Raw genomic sequence first — 26237 nt, 5'->3', positions numbered from 1 at the left:
AACTTTCAATAAAATCTGTTGGCTACCCACCCAACACTGAGAAGATCTGATACTATTAATAGCATCAACTGCATTACTTAGGATTATTCTATCTTATTATTTACAAGAATTGATGATTTTGAACTGTGGTGTTGGAGAAGACTCTTGAGAGTCCCTTGGACTGCAAGGAGATCCAAGCAGTCCATCCTAAAGGAAGTCAGTCCTGAATATTCATTGGAAGGACTGATGCTGAAGCTGAAACTCCAATACTTTGGCCACGTGATGCAAAGAACTGACTCATTTGAAAAGACCCTGATGCTGGGAAAGATTGAAGGCGGGAGGAGAAGGGGACAACAGAGGATGAGATGGTTGGATGGCATCACCGACTCAATGGACATGAGTTTGAGTAAACTCTGGGAGTTGGTGATGGACAGGGAGGCCCATCATGCTACAATCCATGGTGTCACAAAGAGTCACACACGACTGAGTGACTGAACTGAACTGATTACTTCCAAGAGTTTAAAGATTGACTATACTTCCAAAAGCAATCTACATGTGACCTTTCAAATATCTACTAGAAGTGATGTATAATTTTTCTGGCTCTGAATACTTCATGAGGTTAACAAAGATAAAATACAAAAGAATCAAGAACTACAAATAAGTAGTGAAAATAACACAAAGGAAAAGTAATGGCAGGGAAGTGATGGTAGCTAGGACAAAGTTAGTACACGTGGTAAGGACAATATTTCATTTTTTCCAAAATGATACATAGTTACATAGGCAATATGATAATCTTTTTGGTGTTATTAACTTCAAACTGGAGTGTGCACCCAATGCAATAAATAATAGAAGTTATATGCTTTATAAATTGACTTTTCAAAGTCACAGAGGTGGGATTTCTGTCTTACACACTGTTATTGCCAGGCAAGTAAGTGACAAATGATCATGACGATATGGACCTAAGACATCAAGAAGAGGATTCAAAGGGAAAGGTGCCCAATGGTGAGAGACCCTAGAGAACAGGTGGGAGGGAATCAAATTCTCTGAAAGCAGAAAATGCCTTTCAAGTGTGTGGTAACAGAAGAGGTGAAGTACAGTCAAAAACTAGGAGGAAGATGTTTGAGGCAAACCCATGCTTCAGGGCCAGCAGAGGTTACCTACCAGTCATTTCTGCCAACTAATAGATTTTCCAAATTAACTTTTTATATTTAATGTTTTATTCATCCAGCTTCATTAAGATATCATTGACATATAACATTGTGTAAGTTTAAAGCATACAACATAGTGATTTTATACATTGCAAAATAATTACCACAATAAGGTGAGTTAACTTACCCATCACTTCACAAAGTTACAATTTTTTGTGTGTGGTGAGAACCTTTAAAATCTAGTCTCTTAGTAACTGTATACGATACAGTCTTATTAACAAAACCCACCATGCTGTACATTCCATCTAGCCATTTCATGTTTAGACAGTAATGGTTTCTGACTCAACTCTCACGGCTACTCAGATGGATGTGCTAAAAGGCAGGTGTGTGAAATGTGCTACTCAGAGCTGGGTCAGTGTTTGAACACTTGAAAGGAAAAATGCCAGGTGAATATGAAAAATAGGAAATATGGAAGGCGTGCCAAGACATGAATCTAACTTAGTGTTCCTAGCTTTCTTATTTCTTCTATAAATCATGACAACATGCCTCTATATTTTTACCCTTTAAGTTAATTTGTTCACCACCTAATAAAATAGCTATAGTCAACCCTAACAGAAATCAACCCTGAATATTCATTGAAAGGACTGATGCTGAAGTTGAAACTCCAATACTTTAGCTACCTGAAGAAAATAGAGCTGACTTATTAGGGAAGACTTTGATGCTGGGAAAGATTGAAGGCAGGAGAAGGGGACAACAGAGGGCGAGATGGTTGGGTGGCATCATTAACTCAATGGACATGAGTTTGAGCAAGCTCCGGGAGTTGGTGAAGAACAGGGAAGCCTGGCGTGCTGCAGTCCATGGGGTCACAAACACTCAGACACAACTGAATGACTGAATAACAAGGAACTACAGGTTTCAGAAAATTAGAGCCAAAATATGATGGAGAGGATATATATGCATAACTGAGTCACTTTGCTGTACAACAGTAAGTAACATACCATTGTAATTCAACTACACTTCAATTTAAAAAAATCTGATGGAAAGGATGCGGACCCATGAAACAGAAGCAAATGAAAGAAGGTAATATTGGATTAAGTGCTAAGAATCAATGGCTGCATATCGAAGGAACTGAGATAATTGGAGCAGGAGAGATGGAGGTGAAATGCAGTGGTTAGAAAGACTTAAGGGACACGCAGGACCTCAGCCAGGCTGCCAAAGACAACTGGACCAATCCATTTGTAAGACTGCCCACAGTTTTCCTTACTCTCTCCTGCCAACAGGTCATGTTTCAGATTTTCCCTCACTTCACTGGATTATTTGTTGTTATTGTTCAGTGACTAAGTCATGCCCAACTCTTTGCAACCTCATGGACTGCAGTACACCAGGTTTCTCTATCCTTCACTATCTCCCTGAGATTGCTCAAACTCATGTCCACTGAGTTGGTTATGCCATCCAACCATCTCATCCTCTGTCATCCCTTTCTCCTCCTGCCTTCAATCCTTCCCAGCAGCAGGGTCTTTTCCAATGAGTCAGCTCTTTGCATCAGGTGGCCAAAGTATTGGGGCTTCAGCATCAGTGCTTCCAATGAGTATTCAGGGTTGATTTCCTTTAGGATTCACTGGTTTTATCTCCTTGTTGTCCAAGGGACTCTCAAAAGTCTTCTTTAGTACCACAGTTCAAAAGCATCAATTCTTTGGTGCTCAGCCTTCATTATGGTCCAACTCTCACATCCATACATGACTATTGGAAAAACCATAGCTTTGACTATATGGATCTTTGTTGGCAAAGTGACATGTCTGCTTTTTAATATGCTGTCTAGGTTGGTCATAGCTTTTCTTCCAAGGAGCAGGCATCTTTAATTTCATGACTGTAGTCACCATCTGCAGTGATTTTGGAGCCCAAGAAAATAAAATCTGCCACTGTTTCCACTTTTTCCCCTTCTAATTGCCATGAAGTGATGGGGCCAGATGCCATGATCTTCATTGTTTAAATGTTGAGTTTCAAGCCAGCTTTTTCACTCTCCTCTTTCACCTTCGTTAAGAGGCTCTTTAGGTACCTCTTTGTTTTCTGCCATTAAAGTGGAATTATTTGCATATCTGAGGTTGTTGATATTTCTCCTGGCAATCTTGACTCCAGCTTGTGATTCATCGAGCTTGGCCTTTCACATGATGTACTCTACATAGAAGTTAAATAAGCAGGGTGACAATATACAGCCTTGACATACTCCTTTCCCAATTTTGAACCAGTGAGTTGTTCCATGTAAGGTTCTAACTGTTACTTCTTGACCTGCGTACAGGTTTTGCAGGAAGCAAGTAAGGTGGTCTGGTATTCCCATCTCTTTAAGAATTTTCCACAGTTTGTTGTGATCCACACAGTCAAAGGCTTCAGTGTAGTCAATGAAGCAGAAGTAGATGCTTTTCTGGAATTCCCTTGCTTTCTCTATGATGCAATGGATGTTGGCAATTTGACCTCTAGTTCCTCTGCCTTTACATCTGCAGTTTTTGGTTCACATAATGGATTATTTAGAAAATATAAAACACTGGACACAAATTATACATTGTTTTATACTTTCTCTTTCATTATTTCATGCCTCTTAAATTTTCAAGAATAGAAATATTTGATCCTCATACTGAACACACTGTACCTATGTTATGGCATAGCCAACTCACAGTCGACTCATCTAATACGGACTCAGGTTCAGTGTAATTTGCACGTGCCCATGGTTTTCCGTTAGGAAGTTATGGGTAAGAGAAACTTAAAAATAGACTGGAAGAGGCTATAATTATGTCACTGACTTCATGACTTTCTGCAGCAGAATGTGACCTTCTAAGGATGACAGAGGACAGTCTAAAACACCTTCCACACCTAATCAACCATTCTCAGGCACCTCAAATATGTGGCAATTCAAGGGTCTGCAAGACCCTTATTTCTTTTGGTTTCCATATCCCAAGCATAGTTTACATCAGAAGTGAAACTCTATAAGCAAATCTATCTCTCGTGTAGATTATTTCAGGTTTACTCACCCACTTGATTGTTTTGATTAGTAGGTCTAAACTTAGCACTGAAGCAGAGTTTAAGTTTTATCTCAGCATTTTTGTTGAGCAAAGTGATTTTTTTTGGTGTGAATGAAGCATCTACAGATACATCAGCAATGCTCTGTGACCTGAAAGACCAATGTTTAAAAAAAATTATTCTCATGAAGCTACCCAGAAAAGCTAGTCTTAGCACCTTGTAGGAATGTGACCACAAAACAGCATTAACCTAGCTTAACAGACAGACGACAGTAAAGTTGCTCAGTTGTGTCCGACTCTTTGAGACCCCGTGGACTGTAGTCCTCCAGGCTCCTCTGTCCATGGGATTCTCCAGGCAAGAATACTGGAGTGGGTTGCCATTTCCTTCTCCAGGGGATCTTCCCGACCCAGGGATCGAACCCGGGTCTCCCACATTGCAGGCAGATGCTTTATAACCTAGCTTAACTGTCTCCTCAAAATATGGATTTGAGTCCTTGTGTCTTGACTTTTTAGATGAATCAAACCCACCTTCAAAGAAAAAAGTTTGGCCATCATGGGCTATCTTAAAAGGGAACGTCACAGTATAGGAAGTATATGGCCTAGCATGTCTGAGGTCTACCACGGTGGCTACAGGGTGAAGTTCACTGAAAGGTATTTCTTACAAAATTGTTCCAAAGCAGCCACATAATTATGTCATCATACCTTGTATTTTAGAGTTATTCCAAACTGATTTTATTCAGTAAATATATTTTCTTTTTTTCAAAGCCTTAAATATTACATTTGAGTTTTATTTCTTCCACATGAAGATTTCATTAAAATAATGCACTAAGGCAGTGAGCCCCAACTTTTTTGGCAGCAGGAACTGGTTTCGTGGAAAGCAATTTTTTCACGGACTGCAGAGGGGAGGGAGATGGTTCACACCCGTGATGGAGCGGCAGATGAAGCCTCATCTGCTCACCTCCTGCTATGTGGCCCAGTTTCTAACGTGGACTGGTGGCTGGGGACCTCTGCACTAAGGAACTTCTCAGGTGGTCCAGTGGTTAAGGCTCTGTGCTTCCACTTCAAGGGGCACAGGTTCAATCTCTGGTGGAGAAACTAACAACCTGCCTGTCGTGCACGGAGAGAAAAATGATGCACGGAAAACAATGCATTTCATCCTTTAAAAGCCCAAGTGAGATACTGTAAATAGTTTCATTGAAGTCAGTGTGATTTACTCACTACCTAATTTCTTTCTGTTCTTCACATACTTGGACATTTAAAACATATTTTTCAACAGACATGAATGGATAACTGAACTCTATTTTCTTAGAGACTCCTGATAGAATGCTCAGTTTCTTTCTGGTTGCTTTCCTTCACCAGCCCAATATATTTATTTTTGCTCCTTGGCTCTTGAATCCCTTATTGTTCCCCCCTGCTCTTCAACTCCTCCTGAGGTCAATAAAAGGTCAGCTAAACTTAAATACTGGCTTCTTGTTTATGACTAATAATTGTAAAAGATACCTTTTAACCACAGGAGAAGTTGTACTTCACTTGTGTGGCCTTGGTATTCAGTATTTTTAGAGCATTCTCATGAGAATTCTTTTCTACAAGTTGAGGTAATAAAAAAATAATCAGAAATATCCTTAATACCATTTCAAGAGCTTTAGCTTTTCAATACACTTTTTCTCCTCATTTTATAGAGAAGAGAGACTTAGTTCTAATGTTAAGCAAGCATTTTTTTTTCCCCACCAGGAAAAACACACTCCTTCCTCTATGCAAACTATGACATACAAATGTCTTCGACTGTTGTATAATGCCTGTGACATTCTCACAATACTAGCAGAGCAATCTGCTCTACTTAGCAGGCCATGTGTTTGTTAACTAGTTTGTGTCTGGCTCTCAATGACTCACCAGAGCTGAACGACCTGTCCAAAGGCCCCCACGGACACGTCGGTGATGGAATCCCCATTTAAATCTCCATAGCCATCCAGGGATCTCCCAAAGTACTGGAGGTGGCTACTAAAGGCTCTGTCGGACCCCAGGATTTTCTAAAAGAGCAAGTTTGAGATGAAATTATAGCTTGTGACAACTGAAACAGAAAAAAGGCAGCATCTACATTGCCCTGGTATATTCTTTCTATGGCCATTTCTCAGATTGTTTTATTCTCCACAGAACTCCACTGATTTTTCATAGCTCATCAGCCACATTTTCTTTTCTTTTTTTAATTAATTTTATTTTATTTTTAAACTTTACATAATTGTATTAGTTTTGCCAAATATCAAAATGAATCCGCCACAGGTATACATGTGTTCCCCATCCTGAACCCTCCTCCCTCCTCCCTCCCCATACCATCCCTCTGGGTCGTCCCAGTGCACCAGCCCCAAGCATCCAGTATCGTGCATCGAACCTGGACTGGCGTCTCGTTTCATACATGATATTTTACATGTTTCAATGCCATTCTCCCAAATCTTCCCACCCTCTCCCTCTCCCACAGAGTCCATAAGACTGTTCTATACATCAGTGTCTCTTTTGCTGTCTCATACACAGGGTTATTGTTACCATCTTTCTAAATTCCATATATATGCGTTAGTATACTGTATTGGTGTTTTTCCTTCTGGCTTACTTTTTCATCAAAGAAAACAGCCTGAATCTCTCACATAAAATAACAAGCCAGCACAAAGCAGTGAGAGATCAGTGAACTGGAGAAGGAACTGATGCAGGTTTGGGTCCTGACTCCTCTCTTACCTCATTTCGTTCAGATCTTTACTCAAAAGCTGCTTCTGAGTGAGGCTTTCTTGGTCACTCACTCAAATATTTGATACCTCCTAGCCCTGAAAATTTATTCTCTAGTTTTTTAAAAAAATTCCTTATCATTTAGTACTTTCTGGAATATTTTTCTTATCTTCTTTCCCTCTGTCTCCTTCACAAGAATTAAAGACCCATACAAAGCACAGTTTTGACCGTCCTGTTCTTTACAGTATTCCCAGAGCCTAGACAGAGCTTGACGCACAGCAGATCTGATGAATAAGTGAATTAGGTTATAAAGTAAGAGAGATGGATTGGATGATCCACATGATACTCTCTAGCTCTAACACAATGATACTCACATGTATACATATCACCATAAAGCTATGGATTACCTGAGAATACCTCAAGCGAATCATGCCCTCATGACCATTGTAGATGTACACAGCTCCAGAGTTCTGATTTTCCAAAGGCGAACCAACAATCACGTCATTAAAGCCATCCATGTTGATGTCTGAAAGAGCTGCAATTGCTGAACCAAATCGAGCATTTTCAAGACCCTTGGGGCCTTCCAGAAATTGGTGCCAATTCAAAATGCCCTTGCAAAGAGGGAAAAAGGAGACAAAGCCAACCTTACATTAACAAATATATACTACTATATATTTATAGTGGTATAAATATAGATATAAATAGATAACCAAGGACCTACGGTATGGCACAAGGAATTATATTCAATAGTTTTTAGTTATCTACAAAGGAAAAGAATCTGAAAAAAAAATCTATGTATCCATCTACCTACCTACCTATGTACAAATGAATCACTGTGCCATACTGAAACTAAGGTCATAGGCTATCTGCTCATAAACCAAGGTGAAAAGAAGCAATTCTTTTCTGTAGGCTGCCTGTACAACCTACATAAGTGTCCATTTCTTTGTCTTTTTTCCCCTTAATATTAGGATCTTCACTCATCTGTTTCCAAAATTTTTTGATTTAAAAAATTTCTGGTAAAAGTCTACTAATCTCTTTAATAAAATTAATGTAGAAACAAATAAAACACAATATCTTAATATAGTTCTTTACTTAAGAGCTATTGAACAACAGTGGCATAATTATGGTATAGGAAATGAAAGATGAGATTGTTAATATTCCATTCTACAAAACACTGAATATTTCTGCCAAAGAAAAGACATTTTCCTGTAAAAGATACAATTGTGGGCTTTTTCTTTTTTTGCAGATTTTGAAGTCAAGAATGGAAATATTTCATGACTTCATAAGAAAGAAATGCTCTTCAACCATGAAACTGAGTCTGTTTTGATTCTTTCTCCTCTATAATAATCTTATGAAAATTAATTTATTACTGACTGAGTCTGGTAAAATACTAAAAGATCATTTCACCTTTAGCAATTAATAATATTCAGAATATCTGACTAGCAAGAAACATTTAAGAAGCTGGGGATTTGTTAAATTTTCAAACTAGTAGATATGTTCTTCCCTTATTAAATACTTAATTACACTTTATAAGCTTTAAAATTGTTTTAATTGCTTCTGTTTAAGGGCTGTTATATTAATTTAAATAAGGTAGGACAAAATATCACAACAGTTAAATATAACATTTACTACATTAATATCAGCTTCTCTTTTTCCATCCTTTCCTTATCTAGCCATCTAATTTTCTATGTCAATCTGTACCTTTAATTTTGGTTTTCTTTTCAGGTTTCACTAAGTTCACTATAATTATGTGCATGGATTTAGTCCAGTCTATAAGTTGGTAAAACTAGGCTTTTCCATGTTAGAGTATGCTCAGTTCTATGTGTAAGAACTGGAATTTCCAAGACTTGGATATATACCTAAATGTTACACCAAGCAGTGGAATTTTTTGACAAACTAATGTAGAAAGCACACAGGAATATATGGCTATTTCTAAAGTGCCCTGTACAATTTGTCCTTACCATTGTCAAATGTCAATAAAGTAGCTTTGCCCTGTTATTGTTATATCTTTATAGCAAAGAAGAATAATTGAATGAGATACTTGGGAAACACACAGATGTATATGCATGTGTGTGTATGTATTTCAAAAAACAACATGCATTTATAATAACTTTATTTGTAAAGAAAATATATATTCAAAGACCTCTTGTGGAAGATGGCAGGACACTATACCTTAAGTTCCAGGTTATGCTTTTCAATGTGATTTTTAAAACTATAACAATGGTGACATCCTCAAAATGAAATATAAACCATACTTTTATTTAATAATAAAGTCTTTAATCTGCAAAAATGCAGATTCACTTCATTTATCAATACTAAAGCAAATGAAATGAAATCAGTTTAATAATTTTTTTTTACCTTTGTAATAGTAAACAGGTAGACTCTTCCTTCCTCTTTCTTTAGGTCATTCATGTACATTGGCGCACCTACCAAGAGCACATCTGTAATGGTGTCCTTATTCACATCGACTGCACACAGCACACTACCAAAATAGGAGCCAATCTGCAGGAATAAAGCATATCAACATTAGGGTTCTTCTACTCTTAGTATTACACTAAATTTTTATTTATTCAGTCAACAAACAAAAATTGAGCATCTGTTGCCTGTTAGGTGCTAGGAACATAAAGACATAACATCGCCCCTTCTCTCCGTTTGTGTCACAATCTAACACTTGCTTCTTAGCACTCAGGGTACACAAAAGTCACCAAAAAAGCACCTGTAAAATACAGATTCCCAAGAGCCATTTCCAGAGACTCTGATGCAATGTCTATAGGCAATCAAGAAAACAGTATTTTAAGCAAGCACTCCAGGTATTTCTGATGCTGGTGGGTAAAAGACCACACTTAAGGAACACTTAGAAGCTTTATGAGGTGTTGTAGACAAAGGCAGGCAGGGAAGAGGGAGGTTGAACAAATAACAGGGCTTCTGTGATAAAACATAAAAGAAAGTGAACGTGTTAGTCACTCAGTCGTGTCCAACCCCATGGACTGTAGCCCATCAGACATCTGTCCATGGGATTCTCCAGGCAAGAATACTGGAGTGGGTTGCCACTCCCTTCTCCAGGGGATTTTCCTGACCCAAGGATCAAACCCAGGTCTCCCGCTTGGCAGGAGGATTCTTTACCGTCTGAGCCACCAGGGAAGACCATAAACTTTAAAATACTAAAGAGGAGGAAAATGTATGACCACAGTGGACTTGTGGTCAAGGAAGTCAAAGACTCAGATCTTCTTCCTCCAGGAAAATCCATAGAGACAGTGAATCAGAGTTAATATTAGAGAAGGGAAATCTGTGGATAGTCAGTTTCTCTGATTTAAGGAAGAAAATTTTCTGTTAGTCGTTGGAGTACAGTGATGTGCATTTCAAATATGTGCTAAGCTCAGGAGTCAGAACTACTTAGCAAGAAAATAGGACTCTATGGCTTTTGTTCTCATGGACTTGACTGGGAGGCATCACTGGCCCTCACGACCAAACTGCCACACATCAGAAGGAAGTGACAGAGAAAAGGGCTGCTTTACTTTTAGAAATGTCAAACTTGTTGACATTTAGAAATGTCAGAGCCACAGGACACCTGTGCAGGCCCAGATGTTGTAGCTCAGTCTGATGCTCCATTCTCCCTTTGTCTACTTGTTCCTTCTCCAGATCCTTGGTTCCTTTGGAGCTTGCCTACAAAGCAGTGGTTAGGTGTCTGTCATCATTGGACTTTAATGACAACTCAACCCCATGAAAGCTATGTAGCCTTAGAAAGGTAGTTACACTCTCAGCAGCTAGTCAAAAGGGGATGGTAGATCTCAGTATTGTGAATATTTAAGGAATATTCAAGTAAACACAAATCACAGAGGCAGCTACAGGGTAGGCACTCAATAAATGTTAGTTTCCATTTCTACTAACTCCTTCCTTCCCACAAGCCTCAGTTGTCCATGAAATTAATTGCACCTGCTTAAACAACGGAATTTACCTGGTCACCTCTGTGAGACTGAATAACTGTGACATTGCCATTCTCATTAACACTGTAGAGCACTATCTGGCCAGTATAATTTGCTCGAGGAGCACCAGCAACAAAGTGGACACTGTTCCCAGTAGAAATTGAAGCCACAGAGTAACCTAGGAGAGAAGGGGTTACAGAGTAGGTGCTGTTGAATATCTTGGCCAGATAAGCCTGTGAAGCTAGCAGAGATGATCAGAGGGCCCTTTTGTTAGTGTGACACACAGCTGCTCGTGCTCCTGAGTATAACACGAAGGTCGCATCCTCCTGCTTTTTCTAAGGCAAATTGCTTGTGCCCTTTGGCCAGAAACTCTGCCCTGTGGAGGTGGAACATGTCCCCATAAAGCTGACCCTAGATTCTGCATTGTCCTCATCAGCTCCTTATGAACTCAACAAATATTTGAGAATGAATAACTAAATGAATTTAAAAGGTGGAAATTTGCACAGTGGGAAGAACATAGGCTTTGGAGTCAGTCTCTGGTTCAAAGTTTGGACTCGCTGCTTGTTAAGTTTTGTATCTTTGAGCAGGTAATTAACCTCTTTGGAAAGGTAAAATGAGGATAGTAGTCCTCCCTTCAAAGGATAGTTGGAAGTATTTAAATATTATGTAGACAGACTAGCCAACTCAGGGACTGTCCCATAGGATGTGCTCAAAATTGGTGACTACCTATTACACGAACAGACATATTGGAGACTCCAAATTGATGCAAGACTACCACTTACGGTATTGACTTTTAGGTACTATTTCTATTTTGGAGAAACACAGTCATGTCCCAGGATTAACAACTGCTGGAACAACCAGAAGAGATTAACGAGTCAAACATGCAGTGTTTCATTAAGTAGTTATGGTCTAAGGCCTGACTGGCAGAGGCAGCTGAAATATGTGTAATTAGATGACAGCTCAAGTGTTTTGCTGAACTGATCCTGAAATCCAACAAGAGACTAGTTTAAAGGAAGCAACTTAAATGTGCTGAGCCAAGTGCTGGTAGGTCTTACCTAAATATGAGCTGTGATTTCTGTCTTGCAGAATTTGTTCAAACGCTTGTTTAGAAAAGATCAAATGTCCATGAGGTGTCTTCTGCACCACAGTCCCACTCCAGTCGTAAGCTCCTACTGCACCCAGCATCAGAATATTCTACAATAATTGAAAAATGAGAAGCCTTAAAACAAATCACCTGTAAGGCATAAGAGTGTTGGGTGGGCAAAACATTGAAACAAATGGTCTATATTTAAAGAAAAAAAAACTAAGATGAAGCAAAATAAGCAAAGTATACATGAATTGCTTAGAAAAGAGAGACAACAGGTCAAAAATGGAATCCCCTGTGCCAAGTCTACATCATCAAACTTACACCATACCCAACCTAACTGCAACTTCAACCTCTCCCAGGAAGGTCGTCTTAAACGGTCACTTTGCAATTCCCTGGTCAGCATAGTGAGGTAATCACCTGAGAGACCCCTTCCATTTTCTACAGCTCCTTAGAGCATCTTTCTGTTTGCTTAATGAAATGCTGCCCAATTCATGAATCATTGTGGTGGTTTAGTAGCTAAGTCATGTATGTCTCTTACAGCCCCATGGACTGTGGCCTGCCAGGCTCCTTTGTCCATGGGATTCTCCAAGCAAGAATACTGGAGTGCGTTGCCATTTCCTTCTCCAGGGGATCTTCCCAACCTAGGGATCAAACCTAGGTCTCCAACACTGCAAGCAGATTCTTTACCGACTGAGTTACAAGAGAATCCCATGAATCATTGAATAAAGCCAATTAGATCTTCAGATTCACTCAGCTGAATTTTGGTTTTTCAACCAAAAACTTTGTATGTTGATATATCTCCAAATTGTTTTGATACATTTTGTGCTGGAAAAGAAGCCTTCCCATGGGCTGTATTACTTTAGGCTTTGTTTAGTACAACACATTTTAAAGATAAATCTGTACCACAGTACAGGAGGGGCACATAGCCATCTCCCAATTTCCATGCAAAGGCGCACATCTGCAAATGCTGAACAGTTGTAAGCCTTTAGAAAGGAGTTAGAAGGGAGCCTCTGGCCTAACGTGTTCCTAAGAAGAGCTTGGGCTAGGAGACATGCTCAAGAAACAGGAAGTGATGCTGCCAGAGGAAGAGAGGTGGGCACATTCCCCCAGACCCATGTGGTAGCTCTCTTCTGACCTGACTTATCTTCAGCTTCCTTCCTCTTTCTTCTTTTAAACATTTTACTTTATGTATTTTTTGGCTGTGCTGGGTCTTCATTGCAGTGTGTGGTCCTCGCTAGTTGTGGTACACAAGCTTAGCTGCCCTGTGGCATGTGTGGTCTTAGTTCCTCATCAGGGATTGAACCCACATCCCTTGCATCGGAATGCGAATTCTTAACCACTGGACCACCAGAGAAGTCCCTTTCCTCTTTCTTCTTAACTCCTTCTCAAACATTCCTCTCTCTCCTATCCCATCTATTTGAGAATGGCACAGCTACAGAAAGCAATTGAAGATATGATATTTCATCTATGGGAAGAAAAACAGCCATTGGTCAGCACCAGTGAAAGAGGACAGGCCACTCGGCATTGGCTCAAAACCCAATCTGAATATTCAAAGCTATAAGTCATCGCAGGAAGCAGATGGTCAGGATGGGACTTATTTTTAAATTTTTTAAAAAAATTAATCAACCAATTAACTAATTATTTTATTTTGGCTGTTAGGTCTAGTTGTGGCTAGATCTTTCGCTGCTGTACACAGACTCTCTAGTTGTGACACTCGGGCTCTCTGGATGTGGTGGGTGAGCTTAGCTGCTCCAGGGCAAGTGAGATCTTAGTTCCCTGATTAGGGACTGAACTCAAGTGCTCTGCATTGCAAAGAGTATTCTTAACCACTGGACCACCAGGGAAGTCCTTATTTACAAGTTTTTGATCTTAGAAAATATCAGAGATACAATTTTGGGGCTTTGCTGTTATTGTTTAAAATGTATTTTCTTGAAGTATAGTTGACTTACAACATCATATTAATTTCTGCTGTACAACAAAGTGATCTCATTATATAGACATTATTTTCCATATTCTTCTCCATTATGGTTTTCAAGGTATGATTTTGGAATGAAAAATATAAGCCATTAAAAAAATAGGGAAATAATGTGTCCATTCTGAAGATAAGAGACCATGAAATTATGTGAATGATTGTCATAAATCCTGGACTCTAAAATCTGGGTACAGGAAGGAGCTTCAGGAACTATACAAAATTTCAGGAAATTGTGTGAAAAATTCTTTGTGTAGGTTCACTGACATTTTTTCTGAGGGAAAGACCCATAACTTTTAGGAGCATCTCTTAACGATTGATGATCCAGAGAATGTTAGCACCTTTTATTCTACCAAAAAAAAAAAACTGATCCTGGGCCTTTATTCAGCCAGTCAAATCCTGTTCCCTGAGTATTTCCCAGGGTCACCTGTCTCTTTGCCTCTTTTACTACTGTTGCACTCATATCCTGAGTAGGATTAGAATCTGAGACCTGTGAGATGGATGTCTCTGAGAAAGAATGGACTTCCCTGAGCTAAGATGTCCCATCTCACTCTTTCTCTAACTCCTTACTTTTTCAACTATTTTTCTGTCTCTGCTGTTAAAAAACAGATATTCAAATAACTCAGAATTCAACCATGACAGTGATGATAAGAGTTTGTGTTTTAAACAAACTTTTCCAGCAGTTGATTGATATAAAGAAAATTCCTACAGTAATAATACCTTGAGTTAATATACTGCCTGTCCCCTGGAGCACTCAAAGGCTTTCTTGTATATTACCATTTTTTTCCATTAAAAAAAATCCCTGTAAAATAGGGGAGGGAAGGCATTATTAACCTCTGTTTTTTAGATGATAAACCAGCAGCACAAAGAAACTAAATGACCGTGACTAGGAGTGAGAACTGCTGATCACTAAATGGCTGTTTTTCCTATTTCAGGACAAGGCTACTGGGCCCAGAAGTGTCAAGGCAAATGGCAGCATGGCTGGGAGTTATCTGATATACACACATTTTGAGGAGAGTATTCCGCGCTGAATCCCACTTGCGACATTTCCATTTGGAAGTTGTCTCCTCCTTGAACTGTACCTGGGAAATAGCAGTTTCAAAAATTATATCACTGTTACCGATTTTAAATCAAATTTTCAATCACGTGTGCCTACACACACACACACACACACACACACACACACGGTTCTGATGTCCACTCAAAAATACAGAACTGGAAGGGAGGAACCTCTAGGGAAGTGTCCTAACAGATGCAGAAATCCACAATGCTTCCCAGGTAGTCTGAAGTTGGCACTAATCTTGATTGTGCATTCATGTATGTATTGGTATACTATGAAATTCCTGATATCAAGAAACACTCAACATAGAGGATGAGGTAAGATGAAAACTGACATGATTATCTTTTCTTTTTAAAAATGATTGTTACTTGCTAAAGACCTAACTGAATTTTTAGCTTTTAAATATTGGTACTAATAAATGCACATATATCTCAGATATAGTTGGAGGAGCCAGGCAATTGATCTGTGGTGAAGACTGTGTTGAGAGATATTTGGATTTGGCTTCAGGAACCAGGATTCAAGATTGAGGAGGAATTTTACCAATTTAGAGGTTTGGTCCAAGTTCTACATATGTGCTTACCTCTGACACTAGCACATAAGACTCATTTAGAACTCTTTTTCCATATAGAGCAGCCAAAGTGGTTACCTTTCACTAATCTTCACAAAAAGAAAAGTTTGCAGACTGTCACATTAATGTAGTGAAGAATAAAAATGTTTGGATAGATGCTTCCAATGGATAATCAGGAGAAAAAGATTTGACTATAGGGATTAATACTTAATCTATCAGGAGATAAAGATTTGACTATAAGGATTAATACTTAATCTATGCAATCCCTTTGATCATAGCAAGTGCTCAATGAAATATTCACTTCATTGCTGAGAGTTATTTGGGTTAACCATCAGGAACTAGGATTTAGGTCACGTGGGACTTTTACCAACTGGGAATTGTTTTTTAGTCCTCCTTACAGTGAGGTCTTAAACATATGATATTTCTATAGTGACTAGACCTCCCAAGCCACAGAAGTAAATTATTATATATCTGGTAAATGTTTCCTCAAAATCTGAACTATTAAAAATCTTCACTGTATTTTTCTAACCTAAAAAGTATACATATTTACTGCAAACAAATTTTAAGAATTTCAGTGTAAATTATGGAAGCCGTATAAAAAGGTAAAACTATTTATGATTATAATAGACGGTACTACATTGCTGCTCCCAAAGGTTATACAATTTATAATCTTATCAATAGTGTATGAGCTTCTGTGCTTCCCCATAATCTCCCCAAGATTAAACATTACTAATCTTTGTTGTCTTTTAGGCACAAAGAAACATTGATTTAATTTAAATTTTAAAATAATTACTAAAATTGGGAATATTTTCTTTTGTTGATTGACCATTTGTATTTCATCTTTTATAAGCTATGTAGTCATCATTATTTATTTTCCTTATTGATGCTACTTATGAGTTCTCTTTGTATAAGGTATATGTGAAGTGAAAGTTGCTCAGTTGTGTCTGACTCTTTGTGACCCCACGGACTATATAGTCCATGGAATTCTCCAGGCCTGAGTACTGGAGTAGCCTTTCCCTTCTCCAAGGGATCGAACCCAGGTCTCTCGTATTGCAGGCGGATTCTTTACCAGCTGAGCCACAAGGGAAGCCAATTAATTAAAAGAGTGTTTGGTAATAAAGAACTTTTTAAGAACGTTACTTTTTTTTTATTTTTTCAATTTTTATTGGAGTATAGTTGATTATAATGTCATGTTAGTTTCTGCTGTACAGCAAAGTGATTTAATTATACATATATGTACTCTTTTGTAGATTCTTTTCGAATATAGGCCATTACAGAGTACTGAGTAGAGTTCCCTGTGCTGTACAGTAGGTCTCTATTATCTATTTTATGGACAGTAGTGTGGATATGTTAGTCCCAATCCCCCAATTATCCCTTCTGTTCCCCTTATATGCTGGTAAGTTTGTATCCTTGAAAAAAGTGTTTGAAAGAAAATTCTGAGGAGTTCTTTTACCTTCAATGCTGAAAATTTGTTCTCCTATTGTCCCAGCCTTTTCTAGTAGATCTGCTTCATCAGAGACATTGAAAAAGTGTCTTTCTGTTGGAATACTGGCAATAGCTTTAATTTCCTTTATTAAATTTTTAGTATCCAGGGCGTTTCTGTTTAAGTACCCAAGAACCTTGAAAACAGAGGGAGAGAGGTGAGGGCCATCAGTGCTGTACTTTAATTTTCCTGTTAATATTTTCTAGACTATTTTTTAACACGATAGGCCTTTCAGAGAAGTAAAATAAGCAACACTTCCATATCATTTTGGTTGGCATGACCGAAAATCAGCAAGATGCTGAGGTAGAGTAAAAATATTCTTTTATATGAAGCTATGAACAGGCAATAAGAAAGTATAGTCTTAAAGGAATATTTCCCTATGAACTGAAAGACCAGTAAAAAGAAAAGCCACTTACTGCTATGCCAAACCTCAGTATATTGTCTTTGTTACATTGATCAATCACAGCTTTCAACTTTGAACCATCATGGGATTCACCATCAGTTACAACCACCATAACTTTCGTAGCACCTGGTCGTCCACCAGCAGCCGTTGAATAAGCGGTATCTCTGTGGCAGATAAAATAAAAACTCACTATCGATGGATAAAGTTAATACATGGACCTCTGGTTAGAAAAGTGACTATGAAACTGACTTCTTTGAATATAACCTATTGCGACTTAGAATTGCTCTATCAGTTCTGGTGACATTTTAACTATATTATATTTATAGTTTGTAGTAGAGACACATACAAGAATGTAAATCTCACTTGGCATTAAAAATAGCTCCCATGGTTTTCATAGTGTGTGTGTATGTGTATTCACATCAGGAATCCTTAGAATTATCCTCTGCTAAGAAAATTAAACTCATCAACAGAGCAAAGATAATTCATTTTGTCATAAATTTTACTCATTGGATCTGCATTTTTCCAATAACAAATTGCTTTTTTAAAAGTAATAAATATATATGGTAAAAGAAATCTAAAGCATTTGGAAAGTTATAAAACAAAAAGTTTACATCAAGCCACTATTTCAAAGGTAATCACTATTATCAGTTTGTTTCCTTCTAGAAAATGTTGCATATAGAGAAATATATGCAAAATTTACTCCTTAAACTTTTATGTGGGGACATATTTTATATAGTGGTTTTTCATTTTGATGGAGAGCTTTCCATACCAGCACATATAGAACTCTCCTTGTGTTTAATTTGATTTCTAAATTTTCATTTAAAAAATACTCATTTTATATAATTTTAGAGGTAAATTTCCATTTACAGTTATTATAAAATATTGACTATATTCTCCTTGTTGTATTACATCCTTGAGCCTTATACCCAATAATTTGTGCCTCCCACTCCCCTACCTTTATATTGCATTCCCACCACCCCACTAGTAATCACGAGTTTAGAACTCTCCTTTTTTAATGGCTATGTAATATTTCATTGTTTTGAGGAACCATAGTTTATTTAACCAACTCCCCATTATTATGCATTTAGGCCATTTTTGGTTTTACAAATAATGCTATAATGAATGTCCTTGCGTATGTATCTTGGCATAATTTTTCAAATGCATCAGTAGTATAAAATCATGGCAATGAAAGTATTTGGACAAAGGATTTACACATTTCAAATTTTGATAAATATAGTACTAAATTGTTCTTTAAATTTCTTCCAATTTATACTGCTATCAGTGTACAAGAATGCAATTTTCTCCATCTCCTTTCCTTAACAATGAGGACTGTTAATACTTTTTAATCTGGGATACTCTTATAAGTGAAAAATAATATATTATTGTTGTTTTATTATGTACTTTTTAACTATGAAGAATGACGAGTATTTATATGTTTATTAGCCATTTATATTTCTTTTTTCATGAACTCTTGATATTTCTTTACATTTGCTAATTTTTGTTTTTCATCATTTTCCTGATTAGTAAAATTTCTGTTAATAAAGAAAATTATCCTTTGTCATATATGCTGTAAATAATTTTTTCAGTTCATTAATCATTTTTAAAATTTTAGTGATGTTGATATTGTGCAGAAATTTTATATTTTTGTATAATCAAATCCATTACTTTTTGTGTCTGTCTTTTATATTTGACATGTCATTTTAAAAGGGTCTTATCTCTAAGACTTTTATTTTTCATCAGCCAAGTTTTCTCATAGTCCTTTAGTTGTTTCATTTTCTTAGATTTAAACTGAAATTTGTTTTGATTCAACAAGCAGGGATTCAGCTTTTGGTTAGCCAGGTGTCCAACAACGTTTTCCCTGTCTATTGAATTCTCTTGTTACACATTCTTTCTGGTGTCATCATATAGGTTTACCACCGCCACTTACATGATGACAATTTAAAATCTATATTTTCTTCCATTCAGCCCTCCCATCTTCAAGTTTGTGTATTCAATGCATTGAATATTTTCACCTGAAAGTGTACAGAGTTCTTTAATTCAACATGTTTAAAACTGAGAATATAATTTTATTTCCTAAAGCTTTTCTGTGTTCTATATAGCAGAATATAGAAATATTGAAAAATAGTTCATATTTCTCAACCAAATTTGAATTCTTATACTCACATCAAATAATTTTTTAAGTGAATTATACTCTTTATGACATACAGTAGAGCTCACGTCTGACTATAAATTTGCTGAGAGTAGAAACTATGCCTCATTTAGTCTTGATGACCTGTGTGTGTGTTAAGTTGCTTTGGCCAAGTCTGACTCTTTGCAACCCTATGGAATGCAGCCTGTCCATGGGGCTCCTCTGTCCATGGGATTCTCTAGGCAAGAATACTGGAGTGGGTTGCCATTCCCTTCTCCAGAGGATCTTTCCGACCCAAGGATTGAACCCAGGTCTCTTATATCTCCTGCATGGGCAGGTGGGTTCTTTACCACTAGCGTCACCTGGGAAACCCATGATTATCTGCAGGGCTTGGAACAGTAAATTGTAACTTTAGGCACCAAATCAAATAAGATCAACAGAAAATGGAAACATTCACTGAAGGAGTATCAGAATTCTATTTGATGTTGTAAAGAAACAGATCAAGAAAGAGAAAGAAGAAAGAGAAAAAGAATTCAATGTAATTAAATTCTGGAATGAATGAGTAAAAAGGTGGTTCTCCTCACAATGGAAAGACTCCTGTTAGCTTGGAAAATAATGATGAGAGAGGGATGACAGGGAGAAAAACAAAGTTTTGAAAAGATCATAAGAGCCATATGAGTCCCATTTTCTCAGAAAGTGCCTATTCTCCCTGAGAAGAAAGCTTGCCAGGCCCCTAGGCTCTTTCCAGGGAAAAATGTCACACCCACATTCCCTTCTAAAAATAAAGGCTCTTTACTGTTTCTAACTCCTAGGAGGCCATTTTTCTACGTCATCTTAGTCCTCCCCTCAGCCTGCTTTACTGAAAGAGGAAGGGTACTTTGCATAATAGCTATTGGCCAGCAGCCGATGAGAAAGCTTGGCTCCAAAGCAAAACTCAATAGGGACATAACTTAACCAAACCAATCATATCTTCTCTTGTAGGGCATCTACTCTTGAGACATATAGGGAGAGTCAGCAGTTGACAGAACCAGCAACTAGAACACAGAATATACTGAAAAAAGAAAGGACAGATATTATAGGAAATGCAGAAATAGAAAAGGACAGGATGTGGTGACTGGCCAGATTATGTGACCTAAAGAGGAGTAGAAAGAATAAAATAAATCATTAAGTTTACACTCTGAATAACAAGGAGGAAAGGTGGACAATGAATCAAATGGCAGAGTCACGAGGAGGGGAAGGGAAAAGCACAGGGCCAGTTTAGGAAGCACTCAGTTTGACAAGTGAGCCAACACTCCAAATAAAGATACTCGGCATCAGCTGGACACCAGTGTGAATTCTGAGAGAGGTCAGGGCTGATGACATAGCCGTAGGGTAAGCCAGGCAGGGCTGATGGCTCATGTAACCATGAGAGTGGATACAACACCTAAGAAAAAAAGAGCTATGAAAGAAGGACTCTGTTTAGTGAAGAAAAACTAGGAAAAGGAGCCAATGAAGAGGCAAACTTGTTGACAAAAGTTGGCAGGTTTTCAAGAAGTGTGTGGTGTCAAGGCATCTGGGGTTGAAATAGCATCGCATGCTCATTATTGTCAAATGATAAGGGAAGCTAAAGAGGATGAGGCTTGAGGCAAAACCACATTTACCTGGTGGCAGAGCCATATGTTTCAGGGATATGAAGAAAGGAACATAGATACTTCTTTTAAGGAATTATGGCAGTGGAAGGAAGGCACAACCAGATGGAAAAGGGCAAAAAGTAGGTTTAAAGGAAGATGAGCGTACTGTTCTCATTTATAATTTTTAAACAATATGAGAATGTTTAGCACTTTTTTGGTAAAGGTATCTGATCAAATCAGAGTGAAGATGAAGGTCAGCAGTGCTAAGAAAATAGAGACACTGAGCTAAGAATTAGGAGAGTGTTATATAGTTATGAAATTGCCCCAGATAGTAGTAAGCAGAATGAGTCCTTCAATTCAGACTCCTATGTCATTAACACTTAAGATTCTATGGCTATTCTTAATTTGGCTGAAGTATCCCACTAGCTCAAGTTGTTTGTGGTCTTAATAAATAGTAACAAATAATTGCATTAATAAATAGTAACAAATAATTGCAGATTGCTCCGTGTCCAACTTAACCCAAGGTCTTTTAATTTCATTTTATTTACTTCATATAAAATATTAAAAAATCTTATAAAAGTCACAGAAATCAAAGATTTAAAAATTTTATTCCCTTATGCCTTCTCAAAGTGTTCAAGTAAAAGAATATTCAGACTTGTCTACTCTACTAGTTCTGAGGAGAAGGGCAGGAAGAGAAGGGGACGACAGAGAATGAGATGGCTGGATGGCATCACAGACTCAATGGACATGAGTTTGAGTGAACTCCAGGAGTTGGTGATGGACAGGGAGGCCTGGAGCGCTGTGATTCATGGGGTCGCAAAGAGTCAGATGCGACTGAGCGACTGAACTGAACTGAACTGACCACATATTTAGGTTTCCCACGTGGTGCAGTAGTAAAGAATCCACCTGCCAATGCAGGAAATGCAAGAGATGTGGGTTCAATCCCTGTGCTGGGAAGACACACTGGAGGAGGAAATGGCAACCCACTCCAGTATTCTTGCCTGGAGAATCCCATGGACAGAGGAGCCTGGTAGGCTACAGTCCACAGGGTTGCAAAGAGTTGGACACGACTGAGCAACTGAGCATGCATGCACCATATATTTTTCTTTGTCTTTTCTTACTTATGAGCACTTTTTATTTTATATTTTATCAACATATTGACCTATTAGCATCATAACTTACCTTGCATACTGAATTGCTTTGAAGGTATTTGTAAGGTCTCCACCATATTGGAATGTCTGCGATGTGGCTTTAATCATTTCATCTTTGGATTTAAAAGTATTCAGGTTAAACACAACTCTTGGATTATTGGCATATTGAATTAACCCCATCTTTAAGAGAAAAGAAGTTTATTACAGGCTTGTCATTGTTATAAATCATTCCTATGTAACCAATATAATAAAAATCAGAAGTGCATTTATATATGGGCTGATAGCTTAAGGGAATCATTTCCAAATTTTTTCTTAAGAATAGTTATTTTTCTTCCAATAGGATAACTTCCCTGTCAGAGGCCATCAGTGTACAGCAGTGGGACTTATTGACAAGCATGATAATGTGCCACTTATGTGCCATATGGTTCTCAAGAATAATAGCTGCAGCTTTTAAAGCACTGCCATATGGATGAATAGTAGAATAAAGTTCATAACAGGAAGATTTAAATAGATTTTCTAGTTACAAAAGGATATATACATGTTAACCATTACAAGCAATCATGAATGGAACATAACATCTCATCAACTGAGGGTAATTATCTAATAAACAAGGAAGTATAGTTGAATACTAGGAAAAGTGACTGCTAATCAATGCAGTCAGTATAAATGTTTTCACTGTGCTGGATTTCCTCTCATCACAGATGTTAGAAAGGAAGCTGCTATATGTGTGTTCTGGACAGGACATTTCTGGTCTTCAGGGAAAATGCCACTGGAGAGTCTTATTTGGGAGAGCTGAGAGGTAGGACAACTTCGGAACAAGACGTTTGAGCACATACCCTAATCCTTTAGATCAAGGAGGTCAAACACTTTGGTTAATGTCCTTGTACTCAGCACTGAGATCACTCCCTATGCCTAGGATTTGGGGTTTCCAGAGTGGGAAGTGGTTATAAGAAAATCAGTGGTAAAAGAGTCGCTGAAATAGAGGCCAGTGTGTAAGGAAGGTGGAATGGGCAAGGCCTGGATTTCTGAGATCAATCAGCTGCTTTTGCCAGGAAGGCCTAGGAAAATGACCAAAAAAACATGATATTGTTGAATTCCTCTCTTCAAGGTAAGATGTAAGACTTGAGAGAGAGGAAAGGACCAATGGAAACTCTTAAGAATCTCAAAACCTAAGCTGAGAGGAAGAGAGTGGTGACCCCCTGACACAGCCCCACAACTTCTGTGTGAGAGGGAGGAAGGTGGAAGAGAAGATGTGGCAGATTAGGGCTTACAGAAAGGTCACATTTAGGTTGGAAGAAGATGCTGAGTAAAACCACTTTTAGATATGAAGGAGATGCACTGGGGTTGCAAGATAGGAGAAGAAGGTCAGGAATTCCACATGGAAACTATTAAACACAGTAAGTGACGTTACAGGGGTAATTCATTTAGAGACAGAAAATAAATAGATACAGATGAAAACTTCTCTTATGAGGGGCTTCAACAGCGATGTTCTCTAGAAACCAGTATGATACTTAGTCTTATTTAACAGAATTTTCAGTGAAAGCCCACAGTGAAACCTTCAAAGTTTTGATGGATATTAATATCCTCTTGGTATTGAAAAGCAATGTCAATGGGGAAAACATGCAATGGTATTTTACAATACTGTATAGAGATGCAGAAAGGCAAATTTCAATACAGATAACTGCAAAGCATTTAGGGGAAAGTGTTCTAATAACTGTTGGGCCTTGGAGCATCAGATGCAACATAGGAACTGGTAACTCTGTAAACTGGTTCCTGTTGATATTGGTTCAATATTTTCCTACAGCCAGGATGACCCAGAAAATGGCAGATCCAACAAGAAAGAAAGAAAAAACCCAAAACTTTAAAAATGCTATTCAGTGTTATAAAAGCAGGACCTTTCTGCTCCTTAATTTTGGTTACCTACCACAGGAAGAATGAAAACCAAAGACTCTTTAAAACATAAAGTTACACAAAACTATTGAAAGGACTTCTGTAAAGAATGGAAGTTTAGCCTAGACTATGACACTGAACTAAAAGTTGCTCAGTCGTGTCCAACTCTTTGTGACCCCCATGGACTATAGAGTCCATGGAATTCTCTAGGCCAGAATACTGGAGTGGGTAGCCTTTCCTTTCCCCAGGGGATCTTCCCAGCCCGGGGACTGAACCCAGATCTCCCCCATTGCAGGCAGACTCTTTACCAGCTGAACCACAAGGGAAACCCAAGAATACTGGAGTGGGGAGCCTATGCCTTCTCCAGAGGAGCTTCCCATCCCAGGAATTGAACCGGGGCCTCCTGCGTTGCAGGCAGATTCTTTGCCAACTGAGCTACGGCAGAAATATGCTGTCTATGAACTTATTTATAAAAATCCTAGACTTAAAAAATAATTTTTTCACCAGTAAAAAGAGAAAGTTACCATTATTAGTCCAAGTGTGTGTAAAAAAAACATACATAATGGATTTTTAAATGTACTGATTAGTGCATGAGTTAATGGAAGAAAAACTTAGCAACAAAAGATAATTAAGATGCTATATCACATATCCAATGCCTGTGTCAGAAATAGGAACCCATGCTTAAAAGACCAGCATTAGGCAAAGTTACAATAGAATAACTCAACGTAGCACAAATTTCAATTAACTTTCAAGATTACCATTAAATGCCTTTAATATGGGGATTGGACAAATGCAAAGATGAAGATCTCATCTCTAGTAATATTTTCTCAGAAAGAAACCTGTGGGTTAGGGTCTATATAAAGGATGTCCATACCTGTGTCTTTGTGGGGCCTATATCTAGGCCTTGTACAAATTTTTCCAAAAAGTTCTTTACTGCATCCCAGGGATAAATACTGTTTGATTCATCACATACAACCACAACATCTATGAAGGAAGGGCAGGCTACATAGGAAATGACAAAAGAAACATATTTCCATAGGTAAGACAAAGGTCACATCCACATGAAATGCGACAGAGTAAAAGAAAATGGCACTTGCTGATACAATTTTTCCCCTCTTTTAAAGTAAGGCATTGCTCAGACCCTTGGCACATTCATAACTTACTCTGAACTGCAGGCGCAAAGCTGGTCCGCAACTGAAAATCAGGACTGACATCAGAGCAAACGCCGGTTGTGTAATACTGACTTCCGCACTGCTGTGCCCACAGGGGACCACAGGTCTTAAAAAAAATGAGAACAATGACAAAATACATAGAAAATGTTAACCTTCCACCTTGCCATTTGTGAAGCTCAGGAATCATTTCCCTTTTAAGACACTAGGAATCATCAACTCTTGAAACTAACAAGTCAACAACGCCTTTGAGAGAAAGTACACTGGAGCCCACAGGGGGAAGGAGAGGGTGGCAGACGTGCTATGCCCGGTGGCAGGCGTCTCGAGGACAGGGACAACGGGACTGTCAGTGTAGGGAGGAGCCCATCAGGTGACCCACCAAACCAGAGAAAAGGGGTGCTGTCCTTCCAGAGAACAACCAGGAGAAAAAAGGGGCCAAGTTCATTTTTTGTCTCTCAGGTACCCGGGTCTCACCTGCCTCATCTATAAAATGAGGATGATCAGACCTCCTAACTTAAGGCTGTTGTGAAGACAAAATGAGTCTATGTCTATGAAACACTTAGAACAGTACTGGGTAAATAGCAAATGATATGTCATTGTTAGCCAGCCTCATTAGCAGTATTATGCCTTGAACATATGTCTCCTCCTGTCCCTTCCATTTTCACTATTCAGGACAAATAATAAACCCTGTGTCCCTATGGGCCAGGCAGGCAGCTTGGCAGAGAGCTTGGGCCAGGTGTAGACATCACGGTGAGTGAAGAGCCCACACCTGCTGTGCAGGGCAGACCACTGTGGCTCCTGCCCACTGGCTGCTGTGAAACAGGCCCTGTGTGGCTGAACCTCTCAAATTCTCAAGGAGAATCAAAGCAAAAACTTTCTGTGAAAATTTATAATTAAAACAAAAAAACACCCTTGAAACACTCTACATGCTAAACAAACACACAGG

At 38.3% G+C, this 26237-nt stretch overlaps 1 protein-coding gene across 2 annotated transcripts in view; it reads right to left on the bottom strand.

Moving 5' to 3' along the window:
* The window catches only part of ITGA2 (integrin subunit alpha 2), a 105033-nt gene that overhangs the window by 24040 nt on the left and 54756 nt on the right, over positions 1–26237 (bottom strand). For both annotated transcript variants that reach the window (XM_070357477.1, XM_005891149.2), the window contains exons 5-16: positions 25286–25400; positions 24997–25124; positions 22264–22412; positions 17357–17507; positions 16911–17076; positions 14835–14911; positions 11829–11967; positions 10806–10951; positions 9209–9352; positions 7258–7461; positions 6029–6165; positions 4151–4290 (exon numbers count right to left, since the gene is read on the bottom strand). In XM_070357477.1, the coding sequence (XP_070213578.1) occupies positions 4151–4290; positions 6029–6165; positions 7258–7461; positions 9209–9352; positions 10806–10951; positions 11829–11967; positions 14835–14911; positions 16911–17076; positions 17357–17507; positions 22264–22412; positions 24997–25124; positions 25286–25400 (1696 nt within the window). The remainder of the gene's footprint in view (positions 1–4150; positions 4291–6028; positions 6166–7257; positions 7462–9208; positions 9353–10805; positions 10952–11828; positions 11968–14834; positions 14912–16910; positions 17077–17356; positions 17508–22263; positions 22413–24996; positions 25125–25285; positions 25401–26237) is intronic.

This window comes from Bos mutus, chromosome 20, assembly GCF_027580195.1.
Source record: "Bos mutus isolate GX-2022 chromosome 20, NWIPB_WYAK_1.1, whole genome shotgun sequence".
Taxonomy (NCBI): Eukaryota; Metazoa; Chordata; class Mammalia; order Artiodactyla; family Bovidae; genus Bos; species Bos mutus.
Note: the sequence above shows the minus strand (reverse complement) of the source record. Positions and strands in the feature narration are given on the sequence as shown.